Source organism: Oncorhynchus mykiss, chromosome 17 (assembly GCF_013265735.2).
Source record: "Oncorhynchus mykiss isolate Arlee chromosome 17, USDA_OmykA_1.1, whole genome shotgun sequence".
In the NCBI taxonomy this organism is placed as follows: domain Eukaryota; kingdom Metazoa; phylum Chordata; class Actinopteri; order Salmoniformes; family Salmonidae; genus Oncorhynchus; species Oncorhynchus mykiss.
In genome coordinates, this window is record NC_048581.1 from 56,884,900 (window position 1) to 56,899,244 (window position 14,345).

Below are 14,345 nucleotides of genomic sequence, written 5' to 3' on the forward strand. Positions count from 1 at the left end.
CAGAGGAGGGAAAAAAACTATAGACCACCTTTACTCCACACAGAGACACGTACAAACCTCTCCCTCCATTTGGAAAATCTGACCATAATTCTATCCTCACGATTCCTGCTTACAAGCAAAAATTCAAGCAGGAAGCACCAGTGAATAAAAGTGGTCAGATGACGCAGATGCTAAGCTACAAGAATGTTTTGCGGGATTCTTCTGATGGCATTGAGGAGTACACCACTTCAGTCACTGGCTTCATCAATGACATCGTCCACACAGTGACTATCAACATACCAACCAGAAGTTACAGACAACATCCGCACTGAGCTAAACGGTAGAGCTGCCACTTTCAAGGAGCGGTGCTGTAACCCTATAAGAACTCCCGAAGATCAAATCGTACTACACCGGCTTAAACGCTCGTCGGTAGTGGCAGGGCTTGCAAACTATTAGACTACAAAAGTGAAAAACAGCCGAGAACGGTACAGTGACACAAGCATACCAGATGAGCTAAATTACTTCTACGCTCGCTTCGAGGCAAGTAACACTGAAACATGCATGAGAGCATCAGCTGTTCCAGACGACTGTGTGATCACGCTTTTGGCAGCTGATGTAAGACCTTTAAACAGGTCAACATTCACAAGGCCGCAGGCAGACAGATTACCAGGACGTGTACTCCGAGCATGCGCTGACCAACTGGCAATTGTTTTCACTGACATTTAACCTCTCCCTGTCTAGTCTAATACCAACATGTTTCAAGCAGACCACTGTAGTCCCTGTGCCCAAGAACACCAAGGTAACCTGCCTAAATGACTCCCGACCCGTAGCGCTCACATCTGTAGCCATGAAGTGCTTTGTAAGGCTGGTCATGGCTCACAACACCATTATCCCAGAAACCCTAGACCCACTCCAATTTGCATACCGCCCCAACAGAGCCACAGATGATGCAATCTCTGTTGCACTCCACATTGTCCTTTCCACACCTGAACAAAAGGAACACCTAGGAGAAAGCTGTTCATTGACAACACCTAAGCTTTTAACACCATAGTGCCCTCAAAGCTCACCACTAAGCTAAGGACCCTGGGGTTAAACACCTCCCTCTGCAACTGGATCCTGGACTTTAATGGGCTGCCCCCAGGTGGAAAAGGTAAGTAACACATCCGCCACGCTGATCCTCAACACAGCGGCCCCTCCGGTGTGTGCTCAGTCTCCTCCTGTACTTTGTTCACTCATGACTGCACGGCCAGGCACAACTCCAACATCGTTAAGTTTTCCAATGACAAGTGGTAGGCCTGATCACCAACAAGACAGCCTATAGGAAGGTCAGAGACCAGACCGTGTGGTGCAAGGACAACAACCTCTCCCTCAACGTGATCAAGACAAAGGAGATTATTGTGGACTACAGGAAAAGGAGGACCAAACATGCCCCCATTCTCATCAACAGGGCTGTAGTGGACCAGGTTGAGAGCTTAAAGCTCCTTGGTGTCCACATCACCAACATGGTCTAAGCACACCAAGACAGTCGTGAAGAGGGCACAACTCTTCTCCCTCAGGAGACAAGATTTGGCATGGGTCCTTAGATCCTCAAAACATTCTACAGCTGCACCATGAAGAGCTGATTACATCACTGCCTGGTATGGCAACTGCTGGGCCTCTGACCACAAGTCACTACAGAGGGTAGTGCGAACGGCCCAGTACATCACATAGATGGTTCTACGCTGCCGCACGGCAAGCGGTACCGGCGCACCAAGTCAAGGTCCAAGAGGCTTCTACCCCAAGCAATAAGACTCCTGAAAGTCTAATCAAATGGCTACCCAGACTATTTGCATTGCCCCCCCACCTCTATTTGACACTGCTGCTACTGTTATCTATGCATAGTCACTAATAACACTACCTATATGTATATATTACCTCAACTAAGCCGTGCCCCTGCACATTGACTCTACCGGTACCCCATAGAGATATATACACACACACGCTATTGTCATTTTACTGCTGCTCTTTAATTTAGTTAATTTCATTGTAAGGTGTTGTATTCAGCACATGTGAGAAATAACATTTTATTTGAAAACAATGACTCCAGATTGTTGTAGAAATATATATATTTCCATCAAAGTATGTAAAACAGATGACAGTGACAAGATTACACAAAATAGAAAACGAATTGGAGTTGCTTAAGTGTAATCGAACCTTTCCATTCACAGAATACAATGAATCAAAGCAACAAGCATAACAAAATCAGCAACTACGTTGGACAGTTACAGTATCTAACTATTGTTAGAGAATTTTATTCACCATTCTGCTTCAAGAGTAAGCGTGAGTGTTTAAACTCATGAAATCATCCAGCGTGATTTGTTGTTACTACAGGTCTGTGTAAGACAAACAGCACTTCATTGCAGTAATACACATTACAAGATTGTTCCATCGGTCTACAATCCTCACCTCCCCTCAACCCTAAGCACCTGGTGCTGGAGCAACTCCGGATAGTCCTCGTCCCCATTGTAACGCGGTAGAAGGTAGCTGTGCGTATCGCTGAGCTGCGTCCAGTGCACGACGGAATTATAGCTCATCATGAGGGATTTGCAGAGCATGGTCGCAAAGGTCTGCAGAGAAGAAAAAACATTGAGTTACATCATTTTGGTATTGCTTTTTACATATTGTATTAACTCGTTACAGCAAACAGAATTTGGTAAGTGCTGCGTCCCCAGTAGTAGGTCATGTAGTCCGAAGGCTCAATCCCAATGCGCTCCCTTAGCCGCACCTTAGCCGCATTCAACTCTCCCTACCACTAGTTGCTCCGTTTGAGTGCCACTCCCCCACCGAGGGGGAGCGCTAAGGGGGGTATTGGGATTGTGCCGTAATCTCTGGTGGTCAATATCATGTACTGGATCAAGTAATAAAGTGGCATACCTGTTCTCTTGCTGCAGAGTTTGTCTTTGACGTTGTCCGTTTCATGTGCAAAGAATTCGATGACCTCATCTTCATGTTGTTCAACGATGGTCTCACACTGGGGGTAAGGTGGAGAAGATGGTTTCATAAGATGTAGTGGGACACATTTCCCTGAGTTGCAGGAGCTTGGAGCCATTGGCTTGCAAGCCACAATAAAAAACATATGGAACGTTTCCCCTTTACTGCATTGTTATGTTTGGGTGAAAGTTGCAATCAACTGCAGTCATTGTTGCTATTATCCTTCATTATATTATCAGAGGTTCTAGAAAGTCACACTGATGTGCTGTAGCATGTCATCATCCCTAGTCCCTACCCCCAACATGTGAAATTGAAAAAGCTACCCACAGCATATTTCAGGCTGGATGTGACTCTGGAATCCAGTTTAGCCTCTGAGAGGTCCATGGATTTGCCGTTCCGAGACGTGACCCTTTCGTAGGTCTTCCTGCTGGTGGTGGGGTCCACACGTTCCCCGTAATCCTTCAGCCGCTCACACACCTCATCCATCAGCTCTAGGAGGTTACCTTCCGAGCGGGCGAAGGGAACCTAGGGGGGACATAATGTTGGCGAGTTTAAAAAGAGAACAATTATAACCAGATAACATTAAACACTAATCAACTGTAGAATCCTACAAATAAATAACATTGAATGTGTAAAATAAGGCCAATGTAGGACCCAGTAGCCATCAGGTACCCTTACCTCTCGAATAGACTGGCTACCATCCGGGTTGATTCTGAAAGACCCTGTCTGGATCATTTTCTTAGGATCCACCTGGGATATCGCCCACTCCATCTCATCCACCATGGCCCTACATGCTGACGGAGAATAACCAAATGTTAAGTTGTTCAATGAAGGCATGTGGACCAAAAATGGATGCACAATGTAGAAAATCAGGGTGTTGGGATCAAATTATAAGAATAAATGGGATCTAGTGTAGTAAATTGGTATTTAGTCCAAATACTTACCTCCACATTTGAGATCCTGTCCCTGCCTGGCTTCTTGGCAGTGACTTACAAGGAGAACAAGTAACACACATCGAGCAAGTGATTGCAAGTGATAAGACATCATCTAAGCAAAATTGGGGAGGAAGAAAACCACAGAAAATATCAATTATACTGAAATAAAATCACGTAAACATGACAACCCATTGAGAAGGACTTGCATAACATTCAGTGAACAGCTATTTTCCCCCATGTTCAGGGACTATAACCAAAGACAGTACAGTATGAAGATCGTCAAACTGCTTCTATAAATAGAAATCCCCGATCACACTTGTAGACGACGATGACCATCTTTGCTCATGCGTAGAGAAACATCGGGCGACAAACTGCGCATGTGCACGGAGTAACTCAAAGGCACTACTTCTATATTCAGGTGCTGACGAACATTTTAAAACTTTGTTAATCACTTTCCCCGAGGTACCAGTAATTACAAATTCAACCACTTAAGACTTTGGCTCGAATCTAGATTGTACCTTGTCTCGAAATCTAAAAGGTACAACCACGGGAACAAATTACACTTCTCCCATTGACTTGGCTGTTCCCGGAAGTCTCGCGATGTTGCGCCTCTGGGTTTAGAAACTCTGTGCCTAGAAACTCTGTGCCAGTTAAGTAACGTAATCAAAAGAAATGAATGGTAAATCACACTGAACATGCATGCATGCTACTGCGCTGAACGGTTTCTAACGTGTAACAAAAATGCAATTCAACATTCAATGATTAGTAATGACCTGTTGTTTGTGAATTTCAGCCACCGCTAGAAAGATTTTAAGATTTTCATTCCACGCTGTTCCATCGCATTCGGTAAAAACTGGTGACGTAGCCAACGGGATGCTACCGGTAGTTGTCTGAATTTATGCCAGAGACAATTAGGACCCAAACCAAATGTCATCAGAGAGCGAAGAACCTTCGATTCTTGATGTCATGGCAAATATCCACGGTCTTCAATGTAAAAAGTCATATGCATCACATTTAGTGAAACAAAGGATTCATTTAGACTATTAAGTGGATTGCATTCAAATCGCTGATGTGCAATGATCTATGGCTGTCTTTCGTTTTGCCTGTTTGCATTTGGTCCGTCAAACCAAAGATAATGTATATGACAAGATGGTCTTGTCTCTGCCCTATCAATGGGGCCATTGTCTCAAAGGCTGGAACTGCCAGTTGCCTAGTTGCTTATTGGCTATTTTATTAATCTGCTTATTGGTCTGCTTTGCCTCTTCCTCTCTGTCCAAAATCAAATCTGAGTAGACACTGCTGAAGGTGCATTTGGGTGAGTGCTCACTGCTATGTCATCAACAGCATGATGTTGAACTGCTTAGTATTCAACAACATAGTGCCCTTCAAGCTCATCACTAAGCTCAGGACCCTGGGACTGAACACCTCTCTCTGCAACTGGGAGGGTGGCAAGGGTAGGCAACCTCTTGTACTCCCTGTTCTCCCATGACTGCATTTCCGTGCATGATTCCAACACCATCGTTAAGTTTGCTGATGACACAACGGTGGTAGACCTGATCACAACGATGAGACCGCCTATTGAGAGGAAGTCAGTGACTGCCAGGACAACAAACTCTCCTTCAATGTCAGCAATACAAAGGAGCTGATCGTGGACAACAGGAAACGGAAGGCCATCGACGGGGCTGATGTGGAGCGGGTCAGGAGCTTCAAGTTCTTTGTTGTCCACATCACTAAGGAATTAACATGGTCCACACACACCAATACAGCTGTGAAGAAGGTACAACAACACCTCTTCCCCCTCAGGAGGCTGAAAATATGTGTCATGGCCCCTCAGATCTGAGAAAAGTTATACAGCTACACCATTGAGAGCATCTTGACTGGCTGCATCACCGCCTGGTATGGCAACTGCTTCATCACCGCCTGGTATGGCAACTGCTTGGCATCCGACTGCAAAACCTGGACAATCTGCATTGAACCTCTTTGCAGTAATTCCAATGCTTCCCACAGTTGTGTCAAGTTTGCTGGATGTCCTTTGGGTGGTGGACCATTCTTCATACACACGGGAAACTGTTGAGCACGAAAAACCAAGCAGCGTTATAGTTCTTGACACACTCAAACTGGTACACCTGGCACCTACTATCATTCCCCGTTCAAAGGCACTTAAATCTTTTGTCTTGCCCATTCACCCTCTTAATGGCAAACATACATAATCCATTTCTCAATTGTGTCAAGGCTTAAAAATCCTTCCTTAACCTGTCTCCTCCCCTTCATATACAGTGATTTAACAAGTGACATCAATAAGGGATCATAGCTTTCACCTGGATCTACCTGGTCAGTCAATGTCATGGAAAGAGCAAAATTTTGTACGCTCAGTGCATGCTATTATGTTGCCTCCCAGTTGACAACAAACGCTCCCACAACTTTAGAAAACATTCCCTTAAGAGTCTCATTAGGGAAAGGGGTGATACCTAGTCAGTTGTACAACTGAATGCTTTCAACTGAAATGTGTCTTCCGCATGTAACCCAAACCCTCTGAAACAGAGAAGGGAAGGGGGCTGACTTAATCGACATCCACGTCTTCTGGGCCCGGGGACAGTGGGTTAACTGCATTGCTAAGGGGCAGAACGACAGATTTGTACCTTTTCAGCTCGGGGATTCGATCCTTTCGGTTACTGGCCCAACGCTGTGACCACTAGGCTACCTGCCGCCCAATTAACTAACATTTTCATAAGAATGTTCCTGTGATGTGCAAGGAATGTTTCCAAGAGATCATTCCCTTGATGTCAAATACAATTTACCCAGATTAGGGAATACCAGAATTTAAGATAGGAATGTTCTTGACACGTTTCATGGGAACATTGTAAGAACATTCAATCGTCCAGTTTTCTGTGGGTTAGGAGAATATTCCATCAATGTCCCACAGAACATACACAGAACATGGTTGCCATGTTCTCAAAACACAAGATATTAATGTTCTAGACACGTTTCATGGGAACGTGGCAAAAACATTGTGTCCAATTTTTTTTCTGTGGTTTAGGAGAATATTCCATCAATATCCCACAAAATATACACAGAATATGTTTACTATGTTCTCAGAACATTAATGTTGTAGACAAGTTTCATGGAAACATTGCAAGAATATTTGTGTCCAAAGAAAAATTATTTACACATCACTCTTGTTACTGTTGCCAAGCCAATCATTGGCAAACCACTGATCCATTCATAGATCTTTGTCTGCTGGCAAGGATACTCACACACAGTGCTTTCAACCTACAGTTGAAGTCGGAAGTTTACATACACTTAGGTTGGAGTCATTAAAACTCATTTTTCAACCACTCCACAAATTTCTTGTTACCAAACTATAGTTTTGGCAAATCACTAGGCAGGGTAGCCTAGTGGTTAGAGCGGTGGACTTGTAACCGAAAGGTTGCAAGTTTAAATCCCTGAGCTGACAAGGTACAAATATGTCGTTCTGCCCCTGAACAGGCAGTTATAAACCCACTGTTCCTAAGCTGTCATTGAAAATAAGAATTTGTTCATGACTGTCTTGCCTAGTTAAATAAGTTAAAGGTAAAATACAAATCTACTTTGTGCATGACACAAGTCATTTCCAACAATTGTTTACAGACAGATTATTTCACAGTCAATTCACCAAATCACAATTCCAGTGGGTCGGAAGTTTACACACACTGAGTTGACTGTGCCTTTAAACAGCTTGGACAATTCCAGAAATGTTGTGGCTGTAGAAGCTTCTGATAAGCTTCAAATTGACTAAATGATGTCAATTATGACATCATTTAGTCAATTTGAGGTGTACTTGTGGATGTATTTCAAGGCCTATTTTCAAACTCAGTGCCAACATCATGGGAAAATCAAAAGAAATCAGCCAAGACCTCAGAAAAAACCTCCACAAGTCGGGTTCATCCTTGGGAGCAAATTCCAAATGGCTGAAGGTACCACGTCCATCTGTACAAACAATAGTATGCAAGTATAAACATCATGGGACCACAAAGCCGTCATACCACTCAGGAAGGAAATGCGTTCTGTCTCCTAGACATGAACGTACTTTGTTGCGAAAAGTGCAAATCAATCCCAGAACAACAGCCAAGGACTTTGTGAAGATGCTGGAAGAAACCGGTACAAAAGTGTCTATATCCACAGTAAAATTTGTCCTATATCGACATAACCTGAAAGGCCGCTCAGCAAGGAAGAAGCCACTGCTCCAAAACCGCAATAAAAAAGCCAGACTACGATCTTTTTGGAGAAATGTCCTCTGGTCTGATGAAACAAAAATAGAACTGTTTGGCCGTAATGACCATCGTTATGTTTGGAGGAAAAAGGGGGAGCTGAAGAACACCATACCAACCGTGAAGCACGGGGGTGGCAGCACCATGTTGTGGGGGTGCTTTGCTGCAGGAGGGACTGGTGCACTTCACAAAATAGATGGCATCATGAGAAAGGAAAAGTATGAGGATATATTGAAGCAACATCTCAAGACATCAGTCAAGTTAAAGCTTGGTCGCAAATGGGTCTTCCAAATGGACAATGACCCCAAGCATACTTCCAAAGCTGTGGCAAAATGCCTTAAGGACAACGAAGTCAAGGTATTGGAGTGGCCATCACAAAGCCCTGACCTCAATCCTATAGAAAATCTGTGGTCAGAACTGAAAAAGCGTGTGTAAGGGGGCCTACAAACCTGTCTCAGTTACACCATCTCTGTCAGGCGGAGTGGAAGGCTTCCCGAAACGCTTGACCCAAGTTAAACAATTTAAAGGGGAGTACTAATTTAGTGTATGTAACCTTCTGACCCACTGAGAATGTGGTGAAATAAATTAAATCTGAAATAAATCATTCTCTCTACTATCTGGGTCATTTGTTATTTGAGCTAGTGGCCTGCGTTTGTGACCTTCTAGGGGAGTCAGTCACCCTACTCTCACATTCTTAGCAATATACGTCATGACTTTACTTTCATTAATCTGATGACTGTTATTTATTTAATCAACTATGTTTGTTACCTTATTAATCATGTAGCGTTTAACTCATTAGGAATTTGGGGCACCATGGAAGAAGTTGGTTTTACCATTTTACATTTTTATTTGATTGATTTAACCTTTATTTAACTAGGCAAGTCAGTTAAGAACAAATTCTTATTTACAATGACAGCCAACCAAAAGGCAAAAGGCCTACTGCGGGGACGGTGGCTTAAAAATAAAAATATTATAAATGTAAGTCAAAACACACAAGAGAGACAACACAACACCACGTAAAGAGAGAGACATAAGACAACAAATCAAACTTTATTTGCCACATGCGCCGAATACAACAAATGTAGACTCTACCGTGAAATGCTTACTTATAAGCCCTTATTAACCAACAGTGCAGTTCAAGAAGAATAAAATATTTACCAAGTAGGATAAAATTAAAAGTAACACAATAAGAATAACAATAACGAGGCTATATACAGGGGGCACCGGTACTGAGTCAGTGTGCAGGGGTACAGGATAGTTGAAGTAATCTGTACATGTAGGTGGGGGTGAAGTGACGATTAATAGGTAACAAACAAACAGCGAGTGGCAGCAGTGTACAAAAGGGAGGGGGGTCAATGTAAATTGTCCGGTGGCGATTTTTATGAATTGTTCAGCAGTCCAATGGCTTGGGGGTGGAAGCCTTTTGGTTCTAGACTTGGTGCTCCGGTACCGCTTGCCATGCGGTAGCAGAGAAAAGTCTATAACTTAGGCTTTTTTATGAGCTTTTCTCTGACACTGCCTATTAAATAGGTCTTGGATGGCAAGAAGCTTGGCCCCAATGTACTGGACCATTTGCACTACCCTCTGTTGCGCCTTATGGTCAGATTCCGAGCAGTTGCCATACCAGGCAGTGATGCAACCGGTCAGGATGCTCTCGATGGTGCAGCTGTAGAACCGTTTGAGGATCTGGGGACCCATGCCAAATCTTTTCAGTCTCCTGAGGGGGAAAAGGTTTTGTCGTGCCCTCTTCACAACTGTCTTGGTATGTTTGGACCATGATAGTTAATTGGTGATGTGGACACCAAGGAACTTGAAACTCTCGACCCGCTCCACTACAGCCCTGTCGATGTTAATGGGGGCCTGTTCAGCTTGCCTTTTCCTGTAGTCCATGATCAGCTCCTTTGTCTTTCTCACATTGAGGGAGAGGTTGTTGTCCTAGCACCACACTGCCAGTTCTCTGACCTCCTCCCTATAGGTTGTCTCATCATTGTCGGTGATCAGTCCTACCACTGTTGTGTCGTCAGCAAACTTAATGATGTTGTTGGAGTCGTGTTTGGCCACACAGTCGTGGGTGAACAGGGAATACAGGAGGGGACTAAGTACACACCCCTGAGGGTTTCCAGTGTTAAGGATCAGCGTGACAGACGTGTTGTTGCCTACTCTTACCACCTCAGGGTGGCCCGACAGGAAGTCCAAGATCCAGTTGCAGAGGGAGGTGTTGAACGCTGCGCTGTAGTCAATGAACAGCATTCTCTCATAGGTGTTCCTTTTGTCCAGTTGAGAAAGGGCAGTGTAGAGTGCGATTGAAATTGCGTCATCTGGCCTCCCGGGTGGCGCAGTGGTTAAGGGCGCTGTACTGCAGCGCCAGCTGTGCCATCAGAGTCCTTGGGTTCGCGCCCAGGCTCTGTCGTAACCGGCCGCGACCGGGAGGTCCGTGTGGCGACGCACAATTGGCCTAGCGTCGTCCGGGTTAGGGAGGGCTTGGTCGGTAGGGATGTCCTTGTCTCATCGCGCACCAGCGACTCCTGTGGCGGGCCGGGCGCAGTGCGCGCTAACCAAGGTTGCCAGGTGCACGGTGTAGCCTCCGACACATTGGTGCGGCTGGCTTCCGGGTTGTGTATCGGAGGACGCATGACTTTCAACCTTCGTCTCTCCCGAGCCCGTACGGGACTTGTAGCGATGAGACAAGATAGTAGCTACTACAACAATTGGATACCACGAAATTGGGGAGAAAAAGGGGTAAAAATTCAAAAAAAAAACACAAAAAAACAGAAATTGCGTCATCTGTGGATCGGTTGGGGCGGTATGTGAATTGGAGTGGGTCTAGAGTGTCTGGGGGGATGCTGTTGATGTGAGCCATGACCAGCCTTTCAAAGCACTTTATGGCTACCGACGTGAGTGCCACGGGGCGGTAATCATTTAGGCAGGTTAGCGGGTCGAGAGCGGGTCGATTCGCTTCCTTGGGCACAGGGACTATGGTGGTCTGCTTGAAACATGTAGGTATTACAGACTTGATCAGGGAGAGGTTGAAAATGTCAGTGAAGACACTTGACAGATGACCAGCGCATGCTTTGAGTACACGTCCTGATAATCCGTTTGGTCCAGTGGCTTTGTGAATGTTGACCTGTTTAAAGGTTTTGTTCACATTGGCTATGCTTCAGTGTTGCTTGCCTCAAAGTGAGCATAAAAGGCATTTAGCTTGTCTGGCAGGCTCGTGTCACTGGGCAGCTCGCGTCTGGGTATCCCTTTGTAGTCCGTAATAGTTTTCAAACACTGCCACATCCGACGAGCATCAGAGCCAGTGTAGTAGGACTCAATCTTAATCCTGTATTGACGCTTTGCTTGTTTGATGGTTCGTCTGAGGGCATAGCGGGATTCCTTATAAACGTCCGGATTAGTCTCCCGCTCCTTGAAAACAGCAGCTCTAGCCTTTAGCTCGATGTGGATTTTGCCTGTAGTCCATGGCTTCTGGTTGGGATATGTACGTACAGTCACTGTGGGGACGACATCATCGATGCACTTATTGATGAAGCTGATGACTGAGGTAGTGTATTCTTCAATGCCATTAGATGAATCCCAGAACATATTCCAGTTTGTGCCAGCAAAACATTCCTGTAGTGTAGCATCCACATCATCTGACCACTTCCGTATTGAGTAAGTCACTGGTACTTCCTGCTTTAGTTTTTGCTTGTAAGCAGGAATCAGCAGTATAGAATTATGGTCAGATTTGCCAAATGGATAGAGGGGGAGAGCTTTGTATGCATCTCTGTGCGTGGAGTGAAGGTGGTCTAGGATTTATTCCCCCTGGTTGCACATGTGACATGCTGGTACAAATTTGGTAAAACTGATCTAAGTTTGCCTGCATTAAATCTGGGTGAGCATTTTCTTCTTTGCTTATGGCCTGGTAAATATACAGCTACGAATAATACAGATGAGAACTCTCTTGGTAGATAGTGTGGTCTGCAGCTTATCATAAGGTGCTCTACCTTAAGCGAGCAATACCTCGAGACTTCTTTAATATTAGACATGCTGCACCCTCTGTTATTTACAAAAAGACACACACACCCACCCCTCGTGTTACCAGAGGAAGCGTCTCTGTTCTGCCGGTGCATGGAAAATCCCTCTAGCTCTATATTGTCCGTATCTTCATCCAGCCACGTCTCGTGAAACATAAGATATTACAGTATCTAATGTCCCGTTGGTAGGATAATCTTAATAGTAGGTTATCAATTTTCCTTTCCAATGATTGCACGTTAGCAAGAAGAATGGAAGGCATTGGGAGTTACTCGCTCGCCTCCGGATTCTCAGAAGGTACCCCGATCTGCGTCCCCTTTTCCGATGTCTTTTCTTCACGCAAAAGGCGTGGATCTGGGACTGTTCCGGTGAAAGCAGGATATCATTCTCATCAGACTCGTTAAAGTCCGCGGTGAGTAATTGCTTTTCTGATGTCCAGAAGTTATTTTCAGTCATAGGAGACAGTAGCAGCAACATTATGTACACAATAAGTTACAAAATAAGTTACACAAAACAACAACAAAAAAGGACCAAAATAGCACAATTGGTTGAGAGAATTTAAAACGTCAGCCATGTTCTTCGGCGCCATCTTTACATAGCAAGGCAGCAACACATGACAACACAGCATGGTAGCAACACAACATGACAACAACATAGTAGCAACACAACATGGTAGCAGCACAAAACATGATACAAACATTATTGGGCGCACAATAGCACAAAGGGCAAGAATATAGAGACAACAATACATTACGCAAAGCAGCCACGACGGTCAGTAAAAGTAACCATCTCCCGAATTAAGCTCTATAAGGTCTTTACCTATAACATGCATAAAACAGTCAATATATTAATTATAACCTCTTATCATATCATCATTCTGAACAGTCGGAACCTCATGCATCTGCAAAAACAGAGAGAGAGAAAAAAAGGGACACTTATCGTGGATACATTTTAGAACTATTCTCACGTTAATAATATACTTTGCACACGAACCGCGCATGTAAGGCTCTGCTTGTCCGAAAGGGTACGGACCTGTCTCTTCTGCTGTTGTTCAAATTGGAAGATAGCCAGTCGTGTCGATGGTTCCCATTGGTGATTATGGTAGGAGAATACGGTGATTTGAGACTCGTAGTAGGATGGGACAGTTTGAAGAGTCGTAGGATGGTCCCTCTTAGATTCACTTCTCTTGATATCTGACTTAGAACAGCTAATCAGCCGTACCAGTGATTGTCTGGGAGATGAGCTTCTCGCCTACACCTTGTGTTGATCATTCAGGGTTCAGGATTCAGACCACTTTACACGCACAGCTGCAACGTGGCAATGTTCTGGTCTGAAATTGTAATTCTTAGCTAGTCCTTTTATGCACTCTGGTTGAAAAGGAAGGCTCCATCAGGCTGATATGCTCTCTGACCTCACTCGGGGCGTGGCTACTTACTGTGCAAAGGTATATGATTGCAAGTTATCTCTTATGACTTCTAAAATCACATTCCTATCTTAACAACAATACTTTCATAATTGTTTATATTATATGCACAACGTATTGGATGGAAACTTGACAGATAAAGGGGTTACACTTTACACTTTTCTTGTTCCAGTATTTCATCCATATCATTTTTAATGACATCACAAAATAATAACCAAAATTACATTAGTTTTCTGTAGCACCCCACTGACCTTTCCCCATGTTCTTATGTTAGAAATATTGTTCCAGTATTCACTTTTTTTAATGTGTTAGAGTTTCGTCGGGTCAAAGTCTGTTAACAAAGAACATTCCTTGGGTAAATACTGGAAGAAAGTCTCCTTCTCCGTTAATTTACAACAGGGTGTAAACTGTTGACCATCCAGTAGCTCCCCCTCCTTCCCCACTCCCTGTGGGCGAGAGAGAGGCCTGGTTACTGTTACTGTCATCCTCCGCCAGTCTGATCTGACCCATTCTGATCTTCACAGGACAGTCATGACACTGAGTATACCAAACATTAGGAACACCTTCCTAATATTGAGTTGCACCCCCCCCCCCCCCCCCCCCCCCCCCCCTTGCCCTCAGAACAGCCTCAATTTGTCGGACATGGACTCAAAGGTGTCAAATGCTGATTCCAATACTTCCCACAGTTGTGTCAAGTTGGCTGGATGTTCTTTGGATTGTGGACCATTCTTGATACACACGGGAAACGGTTGAGCATGAAAAACCCAGCAGTGTTGA

At 44.4% G+C, this 14,345-nt stretch overlaps 1 protein-coding gene across 3 annotated transcripts; it reads right to left on the bottom strand.

The window, feature by feature from the left end:
• Positions 1-1,966: 1,966 nt before the first annotated feature.
• Positions 1,967-4,813, bottom strand: LOC110494176 (protein canopy homolog 2). Of its 3 annotated transcripts, XM_036950253.1 has the most exons (7): positions 4,658-4,752; positions 4,403-4,525; positions 3,894-3,996; positions 3,628-3,743; positions 3,277-3,474; positions 2,893-2,989; positions 1,967-2,585 (listed from the first exon to the last, which is right to left on the bottom strand). In XM_036950253.1, the coding sequence occupies exons 3-7, from the start codon at positions 3,994-3,996 to the stop codon at positions 2,542-2,544; spliced, it is 558 nt and encodes a 185-aa protein (XP_036806148.1). In that variant the 5' UTR covers positions 4,403-4,525; positions 4,658-4,752; the 3' UTR covers positions 1,967-2,541. The 3 variants fall into 3 exon arrangements, with proteins under 3 accessions (XP_036806148.1, XP_021424667.2, XP_021424669.2); XM_021568992.2 differs by lacking the exon at positions 4,403-4,525 and having other exon boundaries at positions 4,658-4,813; XM_021568994.2 differs by lacking the exon at positions 4,403-4,525 and having other exon boundaries at positions 3,894-3,993; positions 4,658-4,745.
• Between the last annotated feature and the right edge of the window lie 9,532 nt (positions 4,814-14,345).

Excerpts from the sequence above, each read along its gene's own strand:
- LOC110494176 (XM_021568992.2), bottom strand. The coding sequence starts at position 3,996 with ATGATGTCTTATCACTTGCAATCACTTGCTCGATGTGTGTTACTTGTT. Across the intron at positions 3,744-3,893 it reads ACAGGATCTCAAATGTGGAG|CATGTAGGGCCATGGTGGAT; the intron begins GTAAGTATTTGG and ends ATTCTCCGTCAG. Across the intron at positions 2,990-3,276 it reads CATCCAGCCTGAAATATGCT|TGTGAGACCATCGTTGAACA; the intron begins GTGGGTAGCTTT and ends CCTTACCCCCAG.